We start from the raw sequence: 19,837 nt of genomic DNA on the forward strand, positions 1-19,837 counted from the left end.
CTCACTATTCTGCTGGTGCAGTCACTGTGTACATACAGTGCCTTGGGAAAGTATTAGAATAAATAAATTTTGTTTCTATAGCGACGACATATTCTGCAACACTTTACATTTAAACTATTCGGCCCACTGGAACTTTTCAGCCTTTTCCCACATATCATGCTTCAAACATAAAGATACCAAATGTAAATTATTGGTGAAGAATCAACAAGTGGGACACAATTGTGTAGTTGAACGAAGTTTATTGGTTATTTTAAATTTTTGTGGAAAGTCAAGAACTGAAAAGTGGGGCGTGCAATATTATTCGGCCCCTTTACTTTCAGTGCAGCAAACTCACTCCAGAAGTTCATTGTGGATCTCTGAATGATCCAATGTTGTTCTAAATAACTAACGATGATAAATATAATCCACCTGTGTGTAGTCAAGTCTCCGTATAAATGCACCTGCTCTGTGATAGTCTCAGGGTTCTGTTTGAAGCACAGAGAGCATCATAAAGACCAAGGAACACAACAGGCAGGTCCGTGATACTGTTGTGGAGAAGTGTAAAGCCCGATTTGGATACAAAACGATTTCCCAAACTTTAAACATCCCAAGGAGCACTGTGCAAGTGATCATATTGAAATGGCAGGAGTATCATACCACTGCAAATCTACCAAGACCCGGCCGTCCCTCTAAACTTTCATCTCAAACAAGGAGAAGACTGATCAGAGATGCAGCCAAGAAGCCCATGATCACTCTGGATGAACTGCAGAGATCCACAGCTGAGCTGAGGTGGGACAGTCTGTCCGTAGGACAACAATCAGTCATACACCGCACAAATCTGGCCTTTATGGAAGAGTGGCAAGAAGAAAGCCATTTCTCAAAAGATATCCATAAAAAGTGTTGTTTAAAGTTTGCAGCAAGCCAGCTGGGAGACACACCAAACATGTGGAAGAAGGTGCTCTGGTCAGATGAAACCAAAATCGAACTTTTTGGCAACAATGCTAAACGATATGTTTGGCATAAAGGCAACACAGCTCATCACCCTGAACACACCATCCCCACTGTCAAACATGGTGGTGGCAGCATCATGTTTTGTGGCTGCTTTTCTTCAGCAGGGACAGGGAAGATGGTTAAAATTGATGGGAAGATGGATGGAGCCAAATACAGGACCATTCTTGAGGAAAACTGTAGGAGTCTGCAAAAGACCTGAGACTGGTATGGAGATTTGTCTTCCAATAAGACAATGATCCCAAACATAAAGCAAAATCTACAATGGAATGGTTCACAAATAAACATATCCAGGTGTTAGAATGGCCAAGTCACAGTCCAGACCTGAATCCAATCGAGAATCTGTGGAAAGAGCTGAAAACTGCTGTTCACAAACGATCTCCACCAAACCACACTGAGCTCGAGCTGTTTGCCAAGGAACAATGGGCAAGAATTTCAGTCTCTCGATGTACAAAACTCATAGAGACATACCCCAAGTGACTTGCAGCTGTAATCGCAGCAAAAGGTGGCGCAACAAAGTATTAACCCCTTACCTACAAGGGACGTAATATTCCGTCCATGTGACCCTGGACCTAATTACCATGGACGGAATATTACGTCCCAGCGATCAGCGGCGCCCACGTGGTGAGCGCCGCTGATCGCGGCCGGGTGTCAGCTGATTATCACAGCCGACACCCGGCACAATGTGTCAGGGGCAGTAACGGACAGCCCCCGAGATGTTAACCCCTTGTACACCACGATCAAACGCGATCGCGGTGTACCGGGGGTTAAAGGGAAGCATCTGCAGGGAGGGGGCTCCCTCCTTGCTTCCCTGAGCCCCCCACGGCAGCGCAATGTGCAGCGCTGCTGTGGGGGTCTCTTTCCCTACAGGCCCCCGGATCCAAGATGGCGACGGGGATCTTCGGGGGCCTGTAGGGAGCTGACTTCCTGACTGCTTGCAAAGCGCAGGCATGAGGAAGTCTGCAGAACTGCCTGTGACAGATTGCTGATCTGTCACAGTGATCTGTGATGTGACAGATCAGCGATCTGTCACAGGACAGTGATGTCCCACCTGGGACAAGGTAATAAAGTAAAAAAAAAAAAAAAAAGTGTTAAAATTAAAAAAAAAATAAAAAAAAAATTCCCCAATAAATCCATTTTTTCAAAAAAAAAAAAAAAAAAAAAAAAAAAAAAAACAATAAAAGTACACATATTTGGTATCGCCGCGTCCGTAGCGACCCGCCCTATAAAACTGTCCCATTAGTTAACCCCTTTAGCGAACCCCTTAAAAAATAAAAAACGAAGCAAAAAAATAATGATTTATCATACCATCAAACAAAAAGTGCAATAATGCGCGATCAAAAAGACGCATATAAATATCCATGGTACCGCTGAAAACGTCATCTTGTCCCGCAAAAAACGAGCCGCCAAACAGCATCATCCGCAAAAAAATAAAAAAGTTATAGCTCGCAGAATAAAGTGATACAAAAATAATTATTTTTTATATAAAATTGTTTTCATTGCAAAAAACCGACAAAACATAAAAAAAAGACATAAATGAGGTATCGCTGTAACCGTACCGACGCGAAGAATAAAAGCGCTTTATCAATTTTACCGCACGCGGAACGGTGTAAACGCACCCCCCAAAAGAAATTCATGAAACGCTGGTTTTTGTTCATTCTGCGTCCCAAAAATCGGAATAAAAAGCGATCAAAAAATGTCACGTGCCCGAAAATGGTACCAATAAAAAAGTCAACTCGTCCCGCAAAAAATAAGACCTCACATGACTCGGTGGGTCAAAATACGGAAAAATTATAGCTCTCAATATGTGGTGATGCAAAAACTTTTTACAATAAAAAGCGTCTTTTAGCGTGCGACAGCTGCCAAACATAAAAACCGCCATAAATAGTAAATCAAACCCCCCGTTATCACCCCCTTAGTTAGGGAAAAATAATAAAACTAAAAGAAAATGTATTTATTTCCATTTTCCCATTAGGGTTAGGGCTCAGATTAGGGTTAGGAGTGTGTTGGGGTTCGGGTTGGAGTTAGAATTGGGGGTTTCCACTGTTTGGGCACATCAGGGGCTCTCCAAATGCAACATGGCGTCTGATCTCAATTCCAGCCAATTCTGCGTTGAAAAAGTTAAATGGTGCTCCTTCCCTTCCAAGCTCTGCCATGCGCCCAAACAGTGTTTTACCCCCACATATGGGGTATCAGCCTACTCAGGACAAATTACAAAACAACTTTTGGGGTCCAATTTCTCCTGTTACCCTTAGGAAAATAAAAAATTGGGGGCAAAAATATTTTTGCGGAAAAAAATGATTTTTTTATTTTCACGCCCAGGCGTTATAAACTTCTGTGAAGCACTTGGGGGTTCAAAGTGCTCACCACACATCTAGATAAGTTCCGTGGGGGGTCTAGTTTCCAAAATGGGGTCACTTGTGGGGAGTTTCAATAGTTTAGGTACATTAGGGGCTCTCCAAAAGCAACATGACACCCGCAGACCAATCCATCAAAGTCTGCATTCCAAAACGTCACTACTTCCCTTCCGAGCCTTGACGTGTGCCCATACAGTAGTTTTTTCCCACATATGAGGTATCAGCGTACTCAGGATAAATTGGACAACAACTTTTGGGGTCCAATTTCTACTGTTACCCTTGGGAAAATAAAAAAAATGGGGACTAAAAGATGATGTTTGCTGAAAAAATACGATATTTTTATTTTCACGCCCGGTCATTATAAACTTCTGTGAAGCACTGGGGGGTTCTAAGTGCTCACCACACATCTAGATAAGTTCATTAGGGGGTCTAGTTTCCAAAATGGGGTCACTTGTGGGGGGTTTCCACTGTTTAGGTATATCAGGGGCTCTCCAAAAGCAACATGACACCCGCAGACCATTCCATCAAAGTCTGCATTCCAAAACGTCACTACTTCCTTTCCGAGCCCCGACGTGTGCCCATACAGTAGTTTTCTCCCACATATGGGGTGTCAGCGTACTCAGGACAAATTGGACAAAAACTTTTGGGGTCCAATTTCTCCTGTTACCCTTGGGAAAATAAAAAAATTGGGGACTAATTGATCATGTTTGTGGAAAAAATACGATTTTTTTATTTTCATGCCTGGGCATTATAAACTTCTGTGAAGCCCTTGGGGGTTCAAAGTTCTCACCACACATCTAGATAAGTTCATTGGGGGGTCTAGATTCCAAAATGGTGTCATTTGTGGGGGGTTTCTACTGTTTTGGTACATCAGGGGTTTTCCAATCGCAACATGGTGTCCGATCTCAATTCTAGCCAAAAACGTCAAATGGCGCTGCTTCCCTTCCGAGCTCTGCCATGCGCCCAAATAGTCATTTACACCCACATATGGGGTATCAGCGTACTCAGGACAAATTGCACAATAACTTTTAGGGTCCTGTTACCCTTGGAAAAATAAAAATTGGGGGTGAAAAGATCATTTTGTGGAAAAAATATGATTTTTTAATTGTACCGCTGTACGTTATAAACTTCTGTGAAGCCCTTGTGGGTTCAAAGTTCTGACCACATATCTAGATAAGTTCCTTGGGGGGGTCTAGTTTACAAAATGGGGTCACTTGGGGGGGTTTCCACTGTTTAGGTACATCAGGGTCTCTCCAAACGCGACATGGCGTCCGATCTGAATTCCAGCCAATTTTGCATTGAAAAAGTCAAACGGCGCTCCTTCCCTTCTGAGCTCTGCCATGCGCCGAAACAGTGGTTCCCCCCCACATATCAGGTATCAGCGTACTCAGGACAAATTGCACAATAACTTTTGCAGTCCAATTTCTCCTGTTACCCTTGGTAAAATAAAGAAAATTGAACCTGAAGTATTTTTTTTTGTGAAAAAAAGTTAAATGTTCATTTTTTTTTTTTAAATATTCAAAAAATTCCTGTGATGCACCTAAAGGGTTAATAAACTTCTTGAATTTGGTTTTAAGCACCTTAAGGGGTGCAGTTTTTAGAATGGTGTCACTTTTGGGTATTTTCTATCATATAGACCCCTCAAAGTGGCTTCAAATGTGATGTGGTCCCTAAAAATAAAATAGTGTTGCAAAAATGAGAAATCGCTCGTCAATTTTTAACCCTTATAACTTCCTAACAGAAAAAAATTTTGGTTCCAAAATTGTGCTGATGTAAAGTAAACATGTGGGAAATGTTATTTATTAAGTTTTTTAGTGTGCCGTATCTCTGTGATTTAAGGGCATAAAAATTCAAAGTTGGAAAATTGCGAAATTTTAAAACTTTTCGCCAAATTTCCGTTTTTTTCACAAATAAACGCAAGTTATTTGAATGAAATTTTACCACTAACATGAAGGACAATATGTCATGAGAAAACAATGTCAGAATCACCGGGATCCATTGAAGCGTTCCAGAGTTATTACCTCATAAAGGTACAGTGGTCAGAATTGTAAAAATTGGCCCGGTCATTAACGTGCAAACCACCCTTGGTAGTGAAGGGGTTAAGTTAGGCTATGTGCACACGCTGCGGATTGGTCTGCGGATTTCTATCTGCAGAACCACAGGTAAAATACCTGCGATTTTGCCCTGCAGTTTGCCACCTGGACAATGGAATAGGTGGTAAACCACAGCAGAATCCGCAGAAATAATTGACATGTCAATTGTTTCTGCGGATTCAAAAATCGCAGCTTTTCCGCAGTTAAAAATCCGCAGCGTGTGCACATAGCCTTAAAGTGGCCGAATAATATTGTACGCCCCACTTTTCAGTTTTTCAATTTCCACAAAAATGTAAAATAACCAATAAATTTCTTTCAACTTCACAATTGTGTTCCACTTGTTGTTGATTTATCACAAAAAATTTACATTTGGTATCTTTATGTTTGAAGCATGATATGTGGGAAAAGGCTGAAAAGGTCCAGGGGGCCGAATACTTTCGCAAGGCATTGTGCATTACATTACTGATTTTGCACTGATGCAGTTCTCTCCATCCTGATCCTCCTGGTTCATACAGATCACATGTGAGCAGCAATATATACTGACCCCCGCACAGGTGAGCCTGTAGCCCTCTCTTACAGGGGCCGCAGTCTGTTATTTACAGGTCGGTCATGGTGCATTGCTAATGTGGTTGCACTTTACGCGGAGCGGACAAGATTCACTTCCCTGTGGTCTCGGCTGTGTCAGTCACACAGTGTGGTGCTAATGGCGGCGGCCGGGTCCCCTCTGTATGGAGGTGCGGGCCCTGTACGGCCGGGTCCCCTCTGTATGGAGGTGCGGGCCCTGTACGGCCGGGTCCCCTCTGTATGGAGGTGCGGGCCCTGTACGGCCGGGTCCCCTCTGTATGGAGGTGCGGGCCCTGTACGGCCGGGTCCCCTCTGTATGGAGGTGCGGGCCCTGTACGGCCGGGTCCCCTCTGTATGGAGGTGCGGGCCCTGTACGGCCGGGTCCCCTCTGTATGGAGGTGCGGGCCCTGTACGGCCGGGTCCCCTCTGTATGGAGGTGCGGGCCCTGTACGGCCGGGTCCCCTCTGTATGGAGGTGCGGGCCCTGTACGGCCGGGTCCCCTCTGTATGGAGGTGGGGGCCCTGTACGGCCGGGTCCCCTCTGTATGGAGGTGCGGGCCCTGTACGGCCGGGTCCCCTCTGTATGGAGGTGCGGGCCCTGTACGGCCGGGTCCCCTCTGTATGGAGGTGCGGGCCCTGTACGGCCGGGTCCCCTCTGTATGGAGGTGCGGGCCCTGTACGGCCGGGTCCCCTCTGTATGGAGGTGCGGGCCCTGTACGGCCGGGTCCCCTCTGTATGGAGGTGCGGGCCCTGTACGGCCGGGTCCCCTCTGTATGGAGGTGCGGGCCCTGTACGGCCGGGTCCCCTCTGTATGGAGGTGCGGGCCCTGTACGGCCGGGTCCCCTCTGTATGGAGGTGGGGGCCCTGTACGGCCGGGTCCCCTCTGTATGGAGGTGCGGGCCCTGTACGGCCGGGTCCCCTCTGTATGGAGGTGCGGGCCCTGTACGGCCGGGTCCCCTCTGTATGGAGGTGCGGGCCCTGTACGGCCGGGTCCCCTCTGTATGGAGGTGCGGGCCCTGTACGGCCGGGTCCCCTCTGTATGGAGGTGCGGGCCCTGTACGGCCGGGTCCCCTCTGTATGGAGGTGCGGGCCCTGTACGGCCGGGTCCCCTCTGTATGGAGGTGGGGGCCCTGTACGGCCGGGTCCCCTCTGTATGGAGGTGCGGGCCCTGTACGGCCGGGTCCCCTCTGTATGGAGGTGCGGGCCCTGTACGGCCGGGTCCCCTCTGTATGGAGGTGCGGGCCCTGTACGGCCGGGTCCCCTCTGTATGGAGGTGCGGGCCCTGTACGGCCGGGTCCCCTCTGTATGGAGGTGCGGGCCCTGTACGGCCGGGTCCCCTCTGTATGGAGGTGCGGGCCCTGTACGGCCGGGTCCCCTCTGTATGGAGGTGCGGGCCCTGTACGGCCGGGTCCCCTCTGTATGGAGGTGGGGGCCCTGTACGGCCGGGTCCCCTCTGTATGGAGGTGGGGGCCCTGTACGGCCGGGTCCCCTCTGTATGGAGGTGGGGGCCCTGTACGGCCGGGTCCCCTCTGTATGGAGGTGCGGGCCCTGTACGGCCGGGTCCCCTGACCCCCGTGAGCGCAGCGCACGTCGTATCATACACAAAGGAGGGCAGGACTTTGCACAATGCCCCAGGCAACAGATAGCGGGGGGAGCGGGGTCTGCTCATCCGCACACAGGAAGGATCGGGGCCCATCACATTATTGGCACCAATAATCCCCCGTCCGCCTGTGCCCTGAATACAGACTACCACAAACAGTGGCGTCACTCACAGGACGGCACGTGGTGCGGCTCCAATCTAAGCACGGTGCAGGCGGGGGTTATGGCCACCTTCATCTGCCAGGGGCTTTAAAGTGGCTCTCCAGGCCTAATGACCTAGATGACCTGTCCTTGGAATAGGACATATCAGATCAGTGGTGGTCCAGCACCCAGGACCCCCACACATCATCTGCACGGAGGCAGAGGAGCAGCAGAGCGCCATACACCGCGAAGTGGCCATTCTTGGTACTGCAGCTCAGGGCCTATTGAAGTAAATGTGCAGTACCGTGCATGGCCCACTACTCAGTGCATGCAGTGGTGCCGACCAGGCAAATGCAGGCGCCCCCGACCGGGCCAACGCAGGCGCCCCCCGACCCACTGATTGGGGTCAGACCCCAACCAATCTGATGACCTATTCTAATGACAGATGACCTTTTTTATATCATTAATAGGACTGGTCATTATTCCTAAGATGTCTGATTTAGGAAATAATTCTGGAGCATGTTCCCTTATAAATCTGCATTGAGCCGTCCCTCTATTGTTCCTCCTGGAAACACCCGCCCAGACATAAGCGTGTGAACAGTCGGGGGTTCGAGGGTCTCCATAGGTCCAACATCGGCCAATCAGACCTGACAATGTCCCGCCCCTTCTGACCTGGGGTAGGGTAGGTCACTTATCCGTCTCTTTCCATGAGGAATAACAGAGGGACGGCCGGGACTGAGCTTCAGATTACCTGGATGTCATTTAATAGGGAATTTGGACATTTAATGCACAGACGTATCGGCAGAGGACGGGGCGACATGACAGACACCGAACGGGGCGACATCATTCCGAGGGTGGGCACCTGCCGTGACTACTGCTCCTGACAGCATGCTGGGAGTTGTAGTTTCACGGCCTGGTCTACGGCCACACATACAAGCGGAGGATGCGGCATCTGGAGCCTGACTCACAGCCCGCACGGTTTCCGGGGAGTCAGCAATGGCAGCGCTTACGGGACACTGGACAGACGAGCGGCACGGCCATAATGCCAGCATGGCTGCCGAGCATCACGTGACCAGATGGAGAAGAGGATGGCATCACGTCCCTGACGGTGCGCGGGTCCCTGTGCTCAGACGTCGATAACAAGTTCAGCTCCAGTGCAGGCCAATGCATCTCCATGGAAACAAGCCTTCTACCCAGTGTCAGGAAGGCAGACGGCAGTTTGTTTGCCGCCTGTTACCATGGAGACGCATAGGTCTGCGGAGGAGCTGTAGATATCGAACTCTATTTTTTATGATGTAAAAGTATTAATGGCTATACAGCGCAAAAGCGACTGTCTAATAATCCCCAACATTTGATAATCTGGCGCCTGTCACATCCAAATAACAGGGATTATTTCATTCATTTCTAACAGCCACAACATTGAAACCACCGACCTAGTGCTGCGCCCACCCTTCACGGTCCAGACACCGACAGAGAGCCGCGACAGCAGCTGTAGCCTCCATGGATCAGTCATGTTTGTCCAGAAAATCCCACAGACGATGGATTGTACCGAGATGTCCCCTTCATCACGTCCCCCCCCACAGTGCTATACCCGCAGTGTGGCGGGGCAGGATCCTGCTGGAGGAGGGCACGGCTGCCATCAGGGAATATGGCTGCCATGATGGGGCACGGTCTGTACAGTGTTAGATCAGGGGTCCGTGTCAGAGGTACGCGATGACAGTACCTACCTCAGCAGTGCACCCGCCGCCCCATCACTCTGCCCCCGCTGACTCGTCTTCCTCCCATAATGCATCCTGCTGCCATCTCTGCAGCAGGAAAGTGACGCCCCGGCCGTCCTCATGGTGTAATGCCGGAGTTACAAGCCCCGGAAACCTTCACGCTCCAGGTGTGATTGTAGACACTGCAGCAGTGGACATCGGGCTGCGAGGCTCTGCGTGTGCCGACTAACTCCATCACAGCTGCAATGCTCTGCAGGTGTCTATCTCATGAGCTGTCGGGATCAGACTGGACGGGCGACACTTCACCTATCACACGCAACTAGGAAGGTAGAGCGCCACTTCTGGCAGGTAGTAGCCACAGTGTGCTGCCAGATACGCCACGTGCCACCAGAGCCCCACAGAGCGCAGCCAGCACCCCCACCACAGAGCGCAGCCAGCGCCCCCACCAGGCCCCACAGAGGGCAGCCAGCGCCCCCACCACAGGGCGCAGCCAGCGCCCCCACCACAGGGCGCAGCCAGCGCCCCCACCACAGGGCGCAGCCAGCGCCCCCACCACAGGGCGCAGCAGGGCGCAGCCAGCGCCCCCACCACAGGGCGCAGCAGGGCGCAGCCAGCGCCCCCACCACAGGGCGCAGCCAGCGCCCCCACCACAGGGCGCAGCAGGGCGCAGCCAGCTCCCCCACCACAGGGCGCAGCAGGGCGCAGCCAGCTCCCCCACCACAGGGCGCAGCAGGGCGCAGCCAGCGCCCCCACCACAGGGCGCAGCCAGCTCCCCCACCACAGGGCGCAGCAGGGCGCAGCCAGCTCCCCCACCACAGGGCGCAGCAGGGCGCAGCCAGCTCCCCCACCACAGGGCGCAGCAGGGCGCAGCCAGCGCCCCCACCACAGGGCGCAGCCGGGCGCCCCCACCACAGGGCGCAGCCGGGCGCCCCCACCAGGCCCCCACAGGGCGCAGCCGGGCGCCCCCACCAGGCCCCCACAGGGCGCAGCCGGGCGCCCCCACCAGGCCCCCACAGGGCGCAGCCGGGCGCCCCCACCAGGCCCCCACAGGGCGCAGCCGGGCGCCCCCACCAGGCCCCCACAGGGCGCAGCCGGGCGCCCCCACCAGGCCCCCACAGGGCGCAGCCGGGCGCCCCCACCAGGCCCCCACAGGGCGCAGCCAGCGCCCCCACCAGGCCCCCACAGGGCGCAGCAGCGCCCCCACCAGGCCCCCACAGGGCGCAGCCAGCGCCCCCACCAGGCCCCCACAGGGCGCAGCCAGCGCCCCCACCAGGCCCCACAGGGCACAGCCAGCGCCCCCACCAGGCCCCCACAGGGCACAGCCAGCGCCCCCACCAGACCCTACGATGACCGTCAGTGCCCCAAAAGACCAGCTGCATGCCACCAGCGCCCTCACAAACCATCTGCGCGCCTCCAGATCCCCACTGGTCCTGCCGCATGTCACCAGCTCCTACTACGTGCCGCCAGACACCCATCGGTCCCACCAGTGCTCCAACAGACCCCCATCACGGTCCTGCCACATGCTACCAGAACCTCACCCTTCCCACCTTTCCCGCATGCTGTCAGCACTCCAGCTCCCCATCTGAGCAGCGCCAGACCCACCTCCTGGACACTGTCACATGCCGAGCTGTCATCTGCCCAAGAGACACACTGCCCTACCTGCCACGTACCCCCAACACACCGCCAGACCCCCGGTACTAGCAACGTGAACCAGTACCCTCCCACAAGACCCGCCATTGCTAGGAACATGCCCCCCACCGTGCCCCCAGGAGCAGGTGACAAGCCCCGCCATATGTTGGGAACACCCGGGCGGATCAGGCAGGTGCAGGTTGGATACATATAATTATCCGCTGTCTCCACCCGGCCGATAACACAATACACTGTATACAGCAAGGCTCTGCTGTCTGTTCTGCACCAGCTGCAGAAAAACTACATTTCCCAGCGTTCCCCGATAGTCCAGGCAGTCAGGGCATGCTGGGAGTTGTAGTTTGCCAGCTGCAGGAGCGCAGTGACGTCCATAGAGCCTGCACAGAGCTGTAGAGACACCGCACAGCGCCCGGAGGAGCCTGGAGACAGCGGCCACCTCTGGGGTAACAGCTCCGGGGCCGCCGCTGTCACGGGACCGAGCGCAGAGCGGTGACGTCACTCATTGAAAAGCCTACAGGTAAAACTACGTAAAGTGCGCACAGTGCTTCTGTGACTAGCAAAGCCCACTAGGTAATGCCGCGATGTCAGGCGGTGCCGGCACAACTTACCGGCCTACGAAGTTTTCCAGCACGGAACTCTTGCCGGCGCTCTGCCCACCAACCACTGCTATCTGCGGCAGGTCGAGGTTACAGGACTGGCCTATGGAACTAAACGCGTCCTGGAGCTTGTTAACGAGGGGAATGAGCTCCTCCATCCCCCGGTTCCCCATGATTGCTCACGGTCTCCGGCAGCTCCCCGTTACCGCTCTGCTTCCTCTGCCAGGCATCCACACACAACCGAACGGCCGCCACCCGGCAACGCCTATTGGTCAATAATTATGCCAGTGAAAAATTGGGCCTCTCTGATTGGTCTAAAATTTCACACGTCATCACCAAGGAAGGGCGGAGAAGCCAGAAGGCGGTGCCGTGCAGAAAGGGCAGAGTCCCAGGCCCTCATTGGTGAGCTCCGCGCTGTCCGTCAAAGGCAGGGACTCATCTCATTGGTCAATGTCAGCTGTCACTCACAGCACGTGACGTAAAGACTTAACCCATTGTTAGACACCCGGAAACTGAAAACAACTGCATTTCCAGCTGGGATAGAGCTATGCTGAGGGAATGCTGAGACTTATAGTTCTATAGACGCAATTCATAGACATTTATGAAGACATATGTTTATACATTAGCACAAAAAAGTCCAAAATAAATATAGGACTGGCAGCTCAGATTAATGCTATAGACAACCTCCCTCTGACAGCGATCACCGGAAGCCAGAAGAGATCCAGAGGGAATGAAAGGTTCAAAGGTCATTAATAGTTACCATCAACATCAACCAAGAAAGCAGCAATGTCTCACAAAGATAGACGCCACAAAAAGAGTATAAATAGTATCACAAGACCTAAAACCAGGTGTATACAGGTATAATCCAGATGCCATAAATGTGAGTATCAGGCACAAATAGTCCCCTAATATTACCTGTGCATTTACCAACAGTGAAGGGGAAAAGAACAGCGGCCAAAAGGAATACCTAGCATAACTGCCTGGAGATCAAATGACTGGCGACTCCGCACCCCGACGCGCGTTTCACCGCTGGCATCTTCCAGGGACGTTTTATATATATATATATATATATATATATATATATATATTTTAAAGTACATTTATATTCTTGCAAATATATATATACATATATTTACAAGAATATAACTACTATAATACTGCTCCCTATGTACAAGAATATAACTACTATAATACTGCCCCCTATGTACAAGACTATAACTACTATAATACTTCCCCTATGTACAAGAATATAACTACTATAATACTGCCCCTATGTACAAGAATATAACTACTATGATACTGCCCCTATGTACAAGAATATAACTACTATAATACTGCCCCCTATGTACAAGAATATAACTACTATAATACTGCCACCTATGTACAAGAATATAACTACTATAATACTGCCCCTATGTACAAGAATATAACTACTATAATACTGCTCCCTATGTACAAGAATATAGCTACTATAATACTGCTCCTATATACAAGAATATAACTACTATAATACTGCTCCTATATACAAGAATATAACTACTGTAATACTGCTCCTATGTACAAGAATATAACTACTATAATACTGCTCCTATATACAAGAATATAACTACTATAATACTGCTCCCTATGTACAAGAATATAACTACTATAATACTGCCCCTATGTACAAGAATATAACTACTATAATACTGCTCCTATATACAAGAATATAACTACTATAATACTGCCCCCTATGTACAAGAATATAACTACTATAATACTGCCCCTATGTACAAGAGTATAACTACTATAATACTGTCCCCTATGTACAAGAATACAACTACTATAATACTGCTCCTATGTACAAGAAAATAACTACTATAATACTGCCCCCTATGTACAAGAATATAACTACTATAATACTGCTCCCTATGTACAAGAATATAGCTACTATAATACTGCTCCTATGTACAAGAGTATAACTACTATAATACTGCCCCCTATGTACAAGAGTATAACTACTATAATACTGCCCCTATGTACAAGAGTATAACTACTATAATACTGCCCCCTACGTACTAGAATACAACTACTATAATACTGCTCCTATGTACAAGAATATAACTACTATAATACTGCCCCCTATGTACAAGAATATAACTACTATAATACTGCTCCCTATGTACAAGAATATAGCTACTATAATACTGCTCCTATGTACAAGAATATAACTACTATAATACTGCCCCCTATGTACAAGAATATAACTACTATAATACTGCCCCCTATGTATAAGAATATAACTACTATAATACTGCCCTCTATGTACAAGAATATAACTACTATAATACTGCCCCCTATGTATAAGAATATAACTACTATAATACTGCTCCTATGCACAAGAATATAACTACTATAATACTGCCCCTATGTACAAGAATATAACTACTATAATACTGCCCCCTATGTACAAGAATATAACTACTATAACACTGCCCCCTATGTACAAGAATATAACTACTATAACACTGCCCCCTATGTACAAGAATATAACTACTATAACACTGCCCCCTATGTACAAGAATATAACTACTATAATACTGCCCCCTATGTACAAGAATATAACTACTATAACACTGCCCCCTATGTACAAGAATATAACTACTATAACACTGCCCCCTATGTACAAGAATATTACTACTATAATACTGCCCCCTATGTACAAGAATATAACTACTATAATACTGCCCCCTATGTACAAGAATATAACTACTATAATACTGCCCCCTATGTATAAGAATATAACTACTATAATACTGCTCCTATGCACAAGAATATAACTACTATAATACTGCCCCCTATGTACAAGAATATAACTACTATAATACTGTCCTCTATGTACAAGAATATAACTACTATAATACTGCTCCTATTTACAAGAATATAACTACTATAATACTGTCCCCTATGGACAAGAATATAACTACTATAATACTGCCTCCTATGTACAAGAATATAACTACTATAATACTGTCCCCTATGGACAAGAATATAACTACTATAATACTGCCTCCTAGCTGTGAGGTTGTGTGTCAGTGGTTCTCCTGATGTCTGGAACAAGCCCAGGGAGGGGCCACCCTGGGCGGGGAAGCTCCCCTGGCAAGGCCCAGGCTTCCCGGCCTACACTGGGACTAGCCTCCCAGGCTTCTAATGGGAATGTTAATCCCAAAGCCACTGTGAGTCCAGTGAATGCAGCGAGTCAAAGCTGCAGCAGTTCTATGAAGAAGGAAACAGTTGTGAGTAAAGTTTTGGGAGGAAAGCCTTCTCCAGTTCCAGCAAAGAAGCAAGAAGGCAATGTGTCAGTGAGTGATGGAAACCAGCAGAACATGAAGTCTTGTAGCTCCCCAGTCAGTAAGCAGCTCCTGCCAGGTGCACAGGTGAGATCGGCCCCAGCTGTGCAGATCACCTCTCCTGCTTCCAGGCAGAGACGGACGTCTTTGGAAAGGCAGACAATGCAGGAGAACCTACAGCAGCATGGCAGTATGGCGCGGTCAGGACGCACACGGTCGCAATCAGGTGGCAGCGATAAACCTGCTGCGGAGCCTGCATCCAGCCAAGGGGCCACAAAACCATCCGTGGTGGACCCGCACAAGACTGTCTTCAAAACCCCTGTACCCGTGGTCAAGACTAAGCCTGTGGGGCCGGCGCGTGCACCCGAGCTGCAGCTAGCGGATGAGATACCGGGACTTGTCCGAAAACTGGGTGAGTTACAGCAGCAAAAAAAAGCGCTGCAAATGGAGGTAGACTTCATCTATAGCCTAAAGACCACTAATCCTGCCAGTAATGAGGCCTATGACCTGAGACTGAACACACTGGGTGTACAGCTGGCGAGTGTTGTGCAGGACACTGAATCTGTGCTGGAGAGCATGGGGCCCCTGGCAGAGACCTACAGGAACCGCGAGCGGTTCGCCTCCTATAAGCAGGACTGTGCTGTAGAGGCCAGGACCCCTGATGTTCAGGACGGGACCCCCCAGCAGCGGACACGGCCAGTGTTACAGGCTGCCCGCTTCTGCTTCCAGGAGGGAAAACAACTGCAGCAGGCAGCTCAGTGTGAACAGGAGCATACACTGCAGACTGCAGAGGAGGCACCACAGGTCCCAGAATGCCCCACACAGGAGCAGGACAGTATTTGTGAGACTGTTTGTGCTGATGAGGCTGAAGCACAGACTGTGGCTGGTGATGCTGTGCCCATGGGGTCGGGGGTTGGAGGGGTTTCACACTCTGTATTGGACGTCGCACTGTCTGATAATGATGCTGCATATGATAATGTGCATGATATGTGTGATTATCCCCCTTTGCCATCTAGTCCACAACGTGTGACAGCCCCCCCTGCTGCAGGCCCTCTCCCTGTCAGTCAGCCCAGTGTGACACGGCAGGTGCCCCCCAGGAATGCCTGGAGCCGCGGCGCCCCATCCTTCACTTCCAGCGCCAGGTACACCGGCCAGACATTCAAACGCATTAATGTGGTGCGGTTTAAATACATAGGTGCCAAGGAGGATCTGCCACAACGCAGGTATGTGGTGAGAGAGCTGCTCTGCGGCCAGATGGGGTTTGTGGCAAATGAGATACTGGCGGTGTCTAATCTTCAGGACAGGCAGGGCTACGAGGTCAGCTTCACGCTCATGTCTGACCTGGATAGATTCTGGGCCAATTACCCCAAGTTCAGAGATGCTGAGGGCTGGAATAAGTTTGTGTTGGTTCCTATCTCCAGGCCGGACACAGTCACAGTGAATATCACCTTCTGGAATGAGGCCGTTCCTCCACAGGACATCGAGGTGTGGCTCCGGAGACACTGTGACCTCGTCTCTGGACTCACCAAGGTCAGAGATGAGGATGGTATCTGGACAATGGGGTGGTGGGTCTTGGTAAAATTGCGGCAATGTAATAACATCACTGCCCACTTACCCAACTCCTTCTTCATTGGGAGGGAGAAGGGAAGGTGTTATTATCCCGGGCAACCCAGAAAGTGCTTCAAATGTGGTGGGAAAGGTCATCTGGCTAACGCCTGTACTGTGGTGAAGTGCAGTCTGTGTGGGGCAATTGGCCATGTCGCTGCAGACTGCCGGGACGTCAGGTGCAACCTCTGTGGTAGGATGGGCCACCCTCACAGGGACTGTCCAGACGCCTGGCACAACATCTGCAGAGTCTTCCCTGATGAGTTAGTGATGGCAGGGGCAGAGGCTCAGGAGGATGAGGATGTGGTGGCAGGGACACATGAGGAGGAGTGTTTAATGTCAGGAGAGATGTTGACCAGCTCAGATGGCCACCAGGAGTCCACTCAGGCAGCACCAGAGAAGCAGGGTGCAGAGGGGAACATGGAGGTCGTCCATCAGCCTCAGATAGCCCCCCCCTTCAGCATCGCTGTCTGTATCTGATGACTGGAGCATTAATAATAATAAAAGGAAGAAAAAGAACACATCCTCCCGTAAACCTGAGGCAGAATATGACACTGGTCAGAGTGCTAGTAAGAAGGTTCAGAATTCTGCAGGAGTGATGGTCGTGTCCAACAAGTATGGAGTTTTATCTGACTCCAATGGTGACGATTATGAGGAAGAGTTGAGGAAAGTTGATGCTGAGTGTGACAGAGACATAGAGGACCATCCCCCGCCAAAGCGGAAGCCCTTATCTGTGGACCCTCAGGTAGAGTCTGACATGGACACCAGTGGTGGACAGAACATCTCTGACTCATGATGATGGCTGTTACTCTGCTCCTTCTATATTGTCCTGTGATGGCGGGGTTCTCATTGACAGTGACCTCGAGCAATGTGAATAGCATTAAGCTGAGGAGAACTAGACACACGGTGTATGAACATCTCAAATATCTGGACACAGATGTCATCTTCCTGCAGGAGACACGACTGACATCTCTGGGGCTTATGAGAGAGGCTGAGAGGGAATGGCGGTCCGGTCCTTCTTTCTGGTCACTGGCTGTGGAGCCTTACGCCGGGGTCGCTGTCCTGTTTAACACCAATGATGTGACTGTGCATAGGATGACGGAGGTGGTCATGGGAAGATGTCTGGTCCTGGAAGTCACTGTCCATGGGAGGCGACTCCGGCTTATTAACATCTATGGGCCACAGACAGTGACGGACAGGATCCAGCTGTTTAATGACGTCAAGCCTTACCTCTTCACTTCTCTTCCAGTGGTGATGGCGGGGAACTTTAATGCCATAATGACATCAGGTGACAGCTCCTCGGGCAGGGCAGTGACCAGGGACGGTAAGGTCCTACATAACGTCATAATGCAGGCAGGATTGACCGACGTTTTCACACAGGGTGGGCGACAGCCAAAATTCATGTATTCATGTTCCAACAGGAGCAGTAGGATAGATTTTGCTTTTGTCAGTCCTACTGAGGCGCCCTGAGTGAGAAGGTCGTCCCTTACTCTGATCACCTTGCCTTGTGCTTCTCTTTGGGTTCCTCTAACCGTCCGGACATTGGTAGAGGGTTGTGGAAGCTCAATTCCAGTCTCCTGGATGATGCCTATGTTCAGAGCCGTGTTCACTCCCTTATCCAGCTTCATCTAGACAGGGTTGACTTCTATGACAACATGACCGACTGGTGGGAGGACGTCAAGGAGGATATCAGATCCCTCTTAAAGAGACTGTCAGTTAATAAAGGGAGGAATAAGTACAGCCAGTACCTAAAGCTGCGCAAAGAATTGGAGTCACTGTATTCGGCGGGCGGGGATGACAAAGTGAAGATCGACCGGCTGAAATATGAGTTAAAGCAGTATCAGTATAGCAGGTATACCTCCCTGGTTCTTGAACGGGATTATGGGTCCTTAGGGGCCCCTGATCCCTTTGAGAATTGCAGGGAGAGGGTGGCCAAAAAAATGGTCACGGGTCTCATTGACTCCCAGGGTGTATTGCAGGATTCACGGGAGGGTATCCTGGAGGTGGTGAGATCTTACTATGCTGACTTGTTTCAGAGGAAAGTTTTGGATAAAGATAAGATGACTCAATTCTTGGAGGCAACTCCAGTGCCTGATACTAATGATCTGGACTTTTCTCCTTTGACAGCAGAATTAACGGTGGAGGAAGTTAAGGAGGCTATTGATAAGTTACATCTGAAGAAGGCACCAGGTCCAGATGGTATAACGGCAGAATTTTATAAGAAATTCAGAGACCTCCTGGCTCCAATTCTCGTGGATGTGTATAGAAATTGTCTAGAAAATCACCTGATGCCTCCATCCATGAGGGTGTCCTCGTTAATTCTGCTGTCTAAAGGTAAAGAGCCGAGAGACATCAAGAACTGGAGGCCGATTGCCCTCTTGAATGTGGACAGGAAGATTCTAGCAAAGATCCTATTTTCTAGATTAGTCTGTTTGTCCCCGGCACTGTTGGCAGGCTCTCAGTTTGGCACAGTAAAAGGGCGGAACATCTCTGGAGCGGTCATCTCGATACGAGAGATGTTTGAGAGATGTAAAGCTCTGCGGTGTGGGAGATATGTTGTTAGTCTGGACCAGGCTAAAGCCTTTGACAGGGTTGATCATGACTATCTGTGGGCCACTTTGTCAAAGTACGGTATTCCGGGACAATTTGTGGATTGGTTGAAGACGTTGTACAGAGAGGCGGTGAGCTTTCCTCTGATTAATGGTTGGCAGGGTGACACTTTTGGAGTTGGGGCGGGGGTGAGACAGGGCTGCCCAATGAGTCCGCTCCTGTATGTTTTTGCCCTAGACCCATTTCTGAGGTCACTGCAGGAGTGCGATTTTCAGGGGGGTGCCGGTCCCCCACTGCCCGCCTCTGAATGTTGTTGCCTATGCGGACGATGTGACACTGGTGATCTCCAATCCTTGTGAGGTGCAGATGTTATCTGCGTCCATCAGAAGCTACTCAGGGGCCTCCGGGTCTCTGGTCAACCTTGAAAAGAGTCAAGCTCTGTGGACATTAGATACTGAGCCCAGCTTTGATCTGCCGCAGTTTTCCAAAGCCTCCACCCATATTAAGATCCTAGGGGTTAAATTTGGGAGGGATGATAATGCCACGCTAAATTGGGAGGATGAATTGGAAACCGGAAATGCAAAGGTTCAGCGATGGAAGAACTGGAGGCTGACCTACAGAGAAAGGGTCACAATGTTGAAGACTTACCTGG

General features: G+C 50.2%; 1 protein-coding gene across 4 annotated transcripts in view; it reads right to left on the minus strand.

Annotated features, from left to right (window-relative positions):
- The window catches only part of DNM2 (dynamin 2), a 70,404-nt gene extending 58,437 nt beyond the window's left edge, over positions 1-11,967 (minus strand). For 3 of the 4 annotated variants that reach the window (XM_073587538.1, XM_073587537.1, XM_073587535.1), the window contains exon 1: positions 11,714-11,967. In XM_073587538.1, coding sequence (XP_073443639.1) covers positions 11,714-11,874 — 161 coding nt within the window. In that variant the 5' untranslated portion in view covers positions 11,875-11,967. The remainder of the gene's footprint in view (positions 1-11,713) is intronic. The other variant, XM_073587539.1, reaches the window with a different exon arrangement.
- Positions 11,968-19,837: the final 7,870 nt, after the last annotated feature.

The sequence above is a fragment of the Dendrobates tinctorius genome, unplaced genomic scaffold (assembly GCF_039654945.1).
Source record: "Dendrobates tinctorius isolate UK_male_01 unplaced genomic scaffold, ASM3965494v1 ptg000099l, whole genome shotgun sequence".
Lineage (NCBI taxonomy): Eukaryota > Metazoa > Chordata > Amphibia > Anura > Dendrobatidae > Dendrobates > Dendrobates tinctorius.